The 8,479-nt window shown below is 38.0% G+C and overlaps 3 protein-coding genes across 3 annotated transcripts; 1 reads left to right on the top strand and 2 right to left on the bottom strand.

Moving 5' to 3' along the window:
* LOC124630821 (cuticle protein 7-like) lies at positions 1–1,012 on the top strand. The gene is made up of 4 exons (XM_047164834.1): positions 1–126; positions 198–235; positions 344–504; positions 670–1,012. The coding sequence occupies exons 1-4, from the start codon at positions 6–8 to the stop codon at positions 914–916; spliced, it is 567 nt and encodes a 188-aa protein (XP_047020790.1). The 5' UTR covers positions 1–5; the 3' UTR covers positions 917–1,012.
* Positions 1,006–2,578, bottom strand: LOC124630650 (histidine-rich glycoprotein-like). The gene is made up of 4 exons (XM_047164614.1): positions 2,567–2,578; positions 2,047–2,280; positions 1,640–1,812; positions 1,006–1,212 (listed from the first exon to the last, which is right to left on the bottom strand). The coding sequence occupies exons 1-4, from the start codon at positions 2,576–2,578 to the stop codon at positions 1,119–1,121; spliced, it is 513 nt and encodes a 170-aa protein (XP_047020570.1). The 3' UTR covers positions 1,006–1,118.
* A 2,186-nt stretch (positions 2,579–4,764) lies between these two features.
* On the bottom strand, positions 4,765–5,787 carry LOC124630819. Its single transcript, XM_047164832.1, has 4 exons — positions 5,779–5,787; positions 5,306–5,608; positions 5,185–5,213; positions 4,765–5,104 (listed from the first exon to the last, which is right to left on the bottom strand). The coding sequence occupies exons 1-4, from the start codon at positions 5,785–5,787 to the stop codon at positions 4,765–4,767; spliced, it is 681 nt and encodes a 226-aa protein (XP_047020788.1).
* Between the last annotated feature and the right edge of the window lie 2,692 nt (positions 5,788–8,479).

Genomic DNA, 8,479 nt, shown 5'->3' with positions numbered 1-8,479 from the left:
TGGTGATGCTGGTGAACGGTTGGGTAATTGCGAGTGGTTCGCCTGTTGCGATGTTGCAGCACGCCACCTCCTCGCAAAGCATTGTTTTTCACCCGTTGCAGGCGGCACCAATCGCTCCGATCACAAGTAAAGCCCCATTTTCTTTTCCATATACCTATATTTTTAGTTCTATTGTTATTGATCGTCTTTTATTACAGCCCCAGTACCAGTGGTTCCAAGCAGCAGTGCCAGTCATGTAAGTTTTGAACGCCTGTCATTTGTTTCATCCAAACTTAAACAAACAAATGAATTTCACATTAATTTGTTAGATAGGTATGCTGTTTTATTCGTGTATATGTTACAGGCAAAGTACGAATACAAGTATGAGGTGTCGGACCACCAGACTGGTGATAGGAAGAGTCATTGGGAAAGCCGCGACGGGGACAAAGTAAGAGGTGTTTACACTCTGTATGAACCAGACGGCGCTCTCCGGACTGTGGAGTATACTGCCGACGCTTTGCATGGGTCAGTGGGCAACTTTGTAGTTTACTATCTAACAGATATAATTTGTTAGCGACGGTTTTAATACGAAGATTGTCATATGTCCTTGTTCGTTGATGTGGAGTTGCGTGGGCATAGAAGTAACATAATAAATGATTTTTTCTTCCATTACATTTAACATTTTTTTAGGTTCAATGCAGTGGTGAAAAGGAGTGAACCGAATCAGCACTCTCATCTAGGTGCTGGGTACAAACACGATTCTCCAGCCACTAGTAGCTACACCTCTTACGCTGATCCCAGTCCAGGGTACACCTCAGATAGAGGCGTATTTCCAGGACAAAGTAGTGCTGCAAGACGTCCAGGGAAAGCCAGCGGTCACAACTCTGGAGTTGACTTTAGCGTAGTACATGGACATAACCCAGACAAATCTTATTGATTGTACGAAAACCAACCATAATGTAATGAAAATAAAGTCTTTTTCTGAGAAATGGTTTAGAAATAAGGTTGATAAAATTAAAGATGATATTTTTGTTCTATTGGTTTTATTCGTCAGCGCTGGCGTACTTTGCGAGAAAGTTAATGATAAATGGGTATATTTAGTCGAGATCGAAGAGTTCGGAGGGATGATACAGTCCAGTTTAATGGTGGTGACCATGATCATGATGATGGTCATGATGGTGGTGGGGGATGATGTGGTGGTGAGCCGTCTTGTGGTGAACATCAGCTCTGAAACTGTAACAAAAGACAGACGCTTATTAGTTATGGATAAGTAGAAGTGGATGCGTTGTCGTTTTATTTTTACTAAGGCTTTAAGTTTATACAGACAAGTTTGTGAAAGCAGCATTAAAAGATTGCTGAAAGAAGTAATGTTGGTTTCAATCTCAGCTGAGGGTTTGTTTTTTAATGGCAGAATCGACCTTGACACATAATTAATTATCCTGGCATAATGCTACTTATCATTTCCGATATATACTTCTATCTCCTACAATTCCTTGACACTGTTTAAGGACTATCTTCGTCATATTATTATCTCTGATATAGAAGATGGATAAACCAGTACACTAATTGATAACTTCATTAATTATGAGTGACTGTCCTTTACTATCATATGCTTGACACTTAGTCCTTGTCAGGTAAGTATATAATTAGGTATTCTTACCCGTGATGGTCGTCAGCGGTGTAATGAACAGAGCGCACGTTGCCATCAGGCTCCACCAGGGAGTAGGAGCCGCTCACGTGGTCACCGTCGCGGTGCTCGTGCTGCGACTTGTGGTCGCCTGTGTGGTGGTCCTTCACCGAGTACTCAAACTTGTACGAGGGGTGGTGACGTTCCTGGAACGGTACATAGTTGTAGGAAACGGGTTGAGGTTACATGTCTTTATATAAATAAATGTTCAATAGGGATAGAAAGTTAGCAGTTCATACTTGCATAGGTACCTACAAGTTAGGACAGTCCTTCGAATACGGAAGAATCGCGAATGTACGATTCGATCAACTAGAACAATTCTGTAATATCTTGAGCACAGCTAGCATTACACGATATACATAAACAGAAAGTCAACTTACATGATCCCAGTGGTGGTGTTCGTCATGTCCGTGGTGTCCATCGTGGTGACCGTGGTGTCCATCATCGTGGTGTCCGTGGTGACCATGGTCATGGTGGTCGTGGTGGTGCACGGGGTGGTGGATCTTCACGTCATGGTGGTCGTGACCATGCTTGTGGTGGTCCACTCGCGACACATGCGACACCGCCGCAGAGTGCGCATGAGCGCTCACCGCTAACAGACACAACGCGGCCACCTGACAGAACGAACGTTTAGCACCTTGTAGCGAATATTCATTTATGTTAATGCAACTGTTCAAGTATGTAAACCCATCCTTCCGTGAATGTTACTTCTGAATGATGTATTCCGATATAGGAACATTATTATTATCATTTCAACACCAGTTTTGTTAACATGATGTGATTTGTTAAAGGAAAATTAAGAAATTAATTGCTTATGTTTTTTTACTGAATGAAGACATTATTTTATAATTTGATCAATTAAATTGGTTTTGAATATTAAATAAACAGAACAATACTCACTTGTAAAAACATTTTGATAGATTAGATATTTGTTTGTTAGCTGGACTTCAACTATGTATAATTCGCGGATAGTTCACCTTATATTCCAATTCGTGTGTCGAGTTGGGGGTGCAATTCAATTATAACGACATTAGGATGGATCCTCACCAATTAGTCGAAAAATAATAGAGTTAATACGTGAAACCTAAGTTTCTTTTGCGATATCAAGGGCGTCATGACCCATTACACAGATTAATAGTGAATCCGTCAATACCGCTGAAGCTTGTAATTATCCAATAAGTACAGTTAATTATCACGCGATCGATATGCAACTTGTTTCGAAGGAAGGGCAACACATACGTATACTAATTTATGAGACGGTTTTTCTATTTGGTGCTTATAAAACAGCTTACTATGCTTGTCTATTTACTTTGATATCTCAACTGGTCGTAATTAGACGTGCCTAATAATTTTGGGAATTAAAATTGCTAAGCTCCACAATATTTTGGAAATTATGACAGTGGGAGAGAAAACGTGTTTAATTTTAAATCTTACTACACCGGTTATAACCGGTATACAATACAGTTTTCACGACATATTCGTGTTATGTAATGTCTTTAAAAATTTCAACTTATGAAGTAATCTGACCAGCTATTTATTTCGAAGCATGGGTGCTTCCAGTAGAACAACAGCAACATTTTGTGTAATCCCTGAAATGTTCAGTTTGGATTAAAATTATTTTTGTTCGTGCGTTCTAATGCCGTCGTGATTGATTTTGGGAGGGTGTTTTTTATCAAAGGAGATATGCTATCTGCACAGGAAATATATTTTAGGTAGTATTGCACTTTTCTATCATTGAAATAGTCAAATGGAAGATCCGTTATGCCAAGCATTTCTACAAAGAGACGCTAAAACCGGAAGCATTTCGAAAATAGAATGGCAACATGTAACACTTTCTTAAAAATATTTACGAGGATCTTTTCACACATTTTAGCTGAAAAGTGGTTGTATGAATCTGTTTTCGAAAAGAAAAGGGCTACCATAGTGATGGCCGACTGTTGTGTGTGATGTTATTTATGCTTTGTGAAATGCAAATGAAACGACTATCTAGTGATATCTCCAAATTAGCAGCAATACTGATTGACCTTTAAGTATTCAAGTTTTGGTTTCCCGATTAGGAAATGCTAAGTCACAAACTGTCATAATCAGTCGCAGGGGGTCAAGCTACTTCGCTACCAAAGTATGCAGTATGTATGGTAAATCTAAATTATGTCTTATTTTTCCAACCCTCCTGGCAAACCGTCGGCCGATTTAGTCTGCAGTGTGGTAATCTTAGGCTTTAAAATGCATCAAAATTCAGTTCCGGTGGAAATACATCCCCACTAATGTTAAGCTTTCTCGTCTAAACCTCTGAACTGATTTTAATAAAATTTGGTACAGAGATAGAGTTAACTTTGAGAAAGAACATAGGATAGTTTTTATCCGAGACTTTTGTAGAATTCTCTTGGAAATGCGATATAACCGAACCCAACGCGGGCGAAGCCACGGGCGGAAGCTAGTTTATTATAATAATGAAATAACTCGATGCTGCTGCCAGGAGTATCATCTCACCTACCTATAAATACGAATCTTTGCACAGCTACCTATTCAGTTCAGTTCAGCTGATAAAAGGCATATGGTTTCTTAAATAAGAACACAATTAGTAGGATTCATTATTATGAAAATAGTATCTCATTCAACAATTTCGCCAGCAAGCGTCTGAGTGTTAAACAAAGGAGAACGAGTATGATTCCTAGTCACCATGGTAATGGAGTCCAATAATATGGTGACCAAATTGGAAACTGAACCTTTTGGGTTCAGTTTTGGGACCTCATGTTCTGGAGTAGTCCACCTATGAGTAGGTTCATGATAAGTATCACATCGTTGATCGTGTAATGATTTAATGAAGCGTTAATTATCCATAATCATTTCAAATAGAGTAGAACATCAGATAGTAGCTGCAGTTGGTTAATAAATAAGTTCAGTAATAAAACATCCGCTGAAACGTGTTATTAACATTATTATTTTCTTAATTGCGGTAATAATCAAATAAACATAGACGAGTAAGAAGATTTGATCTATTTATTTGAATATTGATTTATTTATTTTTGCTGTGTTATGCGTTACTGAATGATATAATGGAAGGATGTTAGAAGTAAATTATATGAATTTGTAATGGCCTAGTGATGACGAGCCGCTTTCCACGGGTTGTGCTGCTGATGATGTGGGCGGAAATATTCTTCGTGCTCATAGTTGTGGTGAGCGCGTCTAGCATCATGATCATCTCCGTAACGCCCTCTGTTCTTTGAATGTTCAGCCAAGCGACTCAGACGGAGGTGTTCGAGCAACATGTCGAAGTTATCGAACTCCTTGTGTTCATTTGACTTGACACCCTTAGGCAGAATGAGGATCTGACCGCCAGGACCGCGAGTGTAGTCCCGACCACCCGTCTTCAGATATCTATAGTCAAGAATCCAAGTAGGCTGGTACCAATCTGGGCTGTATACGTCAGCAATTATTCTGAAACAGACAAGTTATTCGTATTAGAATATCCTCCAAACTCCTTTCAGGAAATTATAAATTACCATATAACAGCTTACCTATTTTGGCGTTCGATATCCGGATGTCCCTAGAAAACAAAACAGATTGCTTATTATAAATTATTATCTTTCACTGCACAAACAAATATATGCTCGAAGCATATTTTATATATCTACTTACATGGCTGTGAAGCGGGTCAGGTGATCGCAATATTTGAGGCCCAGAGTGGTCATCGTCCTTGAAATTGACTCTGATGGGTCCTTGACGGTCATCATTGCGTGGGCTGTTGCGTAATTCTTCGACACGGAGGCGCGTGCGTTCGTCGCGGCTTCGGATCAGGTCCAAGCCATCTTGGTAGTGGTGATGTCGGTCATCGTCATGCACGCGAATTGGAAGTGCAGATTCATCGGCTTTTAGCTCCGAATGAACCTCTTTATTGGCATCAGCCGCAATAGCCACTGAGGCAGTCGCTAGGAGTAGTAGCTAGAAAGAAAAAATCTTGTTTTAATAAGCGTAGTCAACAGTCCTCAGACTTGGTGCTTGCGCCGCTCGTCTTGAGTGTATCTGGGATTTGTTTTTCTTTTCAAATAAATTTGTTGACATGTTTTGGTCATTGCCCTTTCTAATTATGTAAAAAGAGAATAAAAACTCACATAATGCATGTTGTACAGCGATCCACAAACGAGACGTTCATAAAACAGACCCCACACCTAAATACTAACACATAATCGATATAATTGATACTTATGTAAGCGTTTAGTGTGCCGGATTCGGAGCCAATTGTTCTGTATCCTTAACATAAACATAGTTTAAATGATTCTTAGGGTTAAGTATGACCATTTCAAAGGTATGTGTACCTACGTTCAATTTATCATTGTGACAGAAAATAACATATAGTTGAGTACAGTAAGTAAGTTATGGAGTAGCAAATTAATTCACCATTAATAATAACCTCAGCAATGCTATGAAGAGTATGTTTACCGAATTGAAAGTGCATAGACAAGACATAATATTAGGGATGCACATCGGAACTACACAGGCGTACATCCACAAAGTTTGAATGAACCAATAATCAATAGGTAATTCATAGATTTCTATATAAGCCTTTTAAACAGGACCACAATGTATGTTTGCGACTTATGCTTGACCAGTTCTTCATTTGAATGTGTTTGTAAAGTATAGTAATTAAGTCCGTGGCTCCATCTTATTGGCCGAAGATGATCTTTGATTTTGATCAAAGCATATTTTACTCAGTAATGTAATTGAGATTACTAAGAAACTTCTAAACATCGGGTTTCGAGAGCGGAAATGTCTCTTCATGAATTTCTATCTAAATTCTTTAAAAAACGAAACCGTTCCTTAAAAAAGATTTTTTCGAGATTCTTAAAAAAAAAACTCGAAAAATTTAGGCTAGAGAGCAGTGAGGTTCATACGATCTCTAATAGAAATCACGTTACAATCGTTCAAATCAACGATTCCAGAATACTAAAACTCACAGTGGCGAGACTGATAAAAACGTCTTCCTGAATTTTCGAAAAAGGGGCGTGTATTAAAAAAGCAATATAAACACATAATTATGTATTATTATTTATTAGAGTTAAGTCATATCATGTCATGAATGTAAGAGAATTTTCTTGAAAATTAGAAATCATAAAATACTTTATGGATTTAATAAATCGATTGGGAAATGGGAGGATAGCTAACTAACAACCGCAGGCTCGATGAAGAATAAGGTTTAGCAACGCTTTGAATATTTTCTCAAAATAATAATAGGACTCAGGAAACTAAAAAACCTACGTAACTATAACTGTTTTAAAAAATTAAATAATTCTTTAGTACCTAAGTGATTTGATTAAGACTTGCTTGACTATTCTCTTAATTTATTTTCTCCTTTGTCCATGACGGGAAGCAAAACATATATTTTACTTGTATCCTTAGGAAGCTCCTGTGCATAGAAGAGCGATAGTAAATAGGCGCTTGGCGCAGCCGTAGATGGATGACCATATAAACGTGACGAGTTCATAGGAAAGCACTTCAAAGTTGTAGGTCCTGTCTTTCAATTTTATTTCTTTATCTGCTTTAAAATTGAAAGCCGGGATTGAAAAGTCAGAGAGCCTGACAATCAGTCTTACCAGGGGCATCGGGTTGAGGAGGTCTGATAAAACTGCCTATCTGACTGAGCGACTTTGCTTCATCTAAAACATTAGTACTCAGCTGCATCCGGTTAGACTACTATCCTCATTATTCTTTTACTAAGTACTAACTACTAGCCTATTAATGTATAAAAGCTGACCCGTCTCCTTTAACTACTTAATTTGCTTATGATGGTAACTAGTAGGCGATATATATATATTTTTTTTATGTTTAAAGGTACTTTATTGTGGGTTATGATTAGTACACAAATATTTCACTACATCTGGTACTATATCCAACATAGTCGTTAATAGCTTTGCAGATGAAAGACGATCCCACCAAAAACATTAAATGTAAAAAAATGCCAATCCTCTACGCAATTCCTCCACCGTAAAAAGTTTTGAGATCGCATAGAAGTCAAGTCCTGTTCAACTTTATTTGTAATAATAAATCAATATTTTGTGACTATATCAATAGTTTTGTTCACATTACAATAATATTTTCTTGGCCATGAGCTCATAACTCGTAAACTATTTATTCAAATGTCTTGTAATTTTGGTCATCGAAAACCTAAACTCCGAGCTTTGTTCACATGGAAGATACAGGGGGCTGAAATAGCCGCGAAACGCTTCGAGAAAAGATGGTACGGCCGTGCCCGCTTTGCTCGAGTCTTGGCTGGGGCACTGCCGTGCCCTCAGATTCAAGATTTAAGCAGGGATGTAAGTCGGTAGGAATTCGAACGTTATGGTGATTTTGTAGATTACCAAAAATGTAGAAAACGTTCAACAGCTTCACGCAAGGAAAGCTTCCATAAACTTTCAACAAGTTTCATTAACAATAGAAGAGTTTCGACTTGTGAAAATGCTCAACTCGGACTTTTTGTTGCTATCCACATCGGCGTGTTATTTAGTTAGTTGAATATCCTTTAGATGCATTGCGTGCCCGTGCAAGGTAACGGCGTAATACACGATTATATTATAGTTTTTTCAGGGATTTTATTTCACGTACTTCAGAGTGATTGATTCTATAATGATTCGCACTAATCACGAATCCAAACGCAATATAGCAATGAAATAAAACAATAATAAGCGCTCGATACCTTTATATCAGGTCAGCATTTGCATGAATACAATTATTATCATTAAAATTATGAACATGTTTATCACAAATTACAAAATACCATTTTCACATGCAGTCTTTGTCTTAAACGTTTAACAGGGA

This window comes from Helicoverpa zea, chromosome 5 (assembly GCF_022581195.2).
Source record: "Helicoverpa zea isolate HzStark_Cry1AcR chromosome 5, ilHelZeax1.1, whole genome shotgun sequence".
Taxonomy (NCBI): Eukaryota; Metazoa; Arthropoda; class Insecta; order Lepidoptera; family Noctuidae; genus Helicoverpa; species Helicoverpa zea.
This window is presented reverse-complemented; position numbering and strand designations above follow the sequence as displayed.

What these genes read in the sequence shown, in the direction of transcription:
- LOC124630821 (XM_047164834.1), top strand. Translation starts at nt 6, where the DNA reads ATGCTGGTGAACGGTTGGGTAATTGCGAGTGGTTCGCCTGTTGCGATG. An exon ending in ACCAATCGCTCCGATCACAA is followed by an intron (nt 127 to 197) that starts GTAAAGCCCCAT and finishes CTTTTATTACAG; the next exon opens with CCCCAGTACCAGTGGTTCCA. An exon ending in ACTGCCGACGCTTTGCATGG is followed by an intron (nt 505 to 669) that starts GTCAGTGGGCAA and finishes ACATTTTTTTAG; the next exon opens with GTTCAATGCAGTGGTGAAAA.
- LOC124630650 (XM_047164614.1), bottom strand. An exon ending in AACACCACCACTGGGATCAT is followed by an intron (nt 1,813 to 2,046) that starts GTAAGTTGACTT and finishes GTACCGTTCCAG; the next exon opens with GAACGTCACCACCCCTCGTA. An exon ending in ACCGCTGACGACCATCACGG is followed by an intron (nt 1,213 to 1,639) that starts GTAAGAATACCT and finishes CTTTTGTTACAG; the next exon opens with TTTCAGAGCTGATGTTCACC.
- LOC124630819 (XM_047164832.1), bottom strand. An exon ending in CTGACCCGCTTCACAGCCAT is followed by an intron (nt 5,214 to 5,305) that starts GTAAGTAGATAT and finishes TTTGTTTTCTAG; the next exon opens with GGACATCCGGATATCGAACG. An exon ending in GATATCGAACGCCAAAATAG is followed by an intron (nt 5,105 to 5,184) that starts GTAAGCTGTTAT and finishes TGTCTGTTTCAG; the next exon opens with AATAATTGCTGACGTATACA.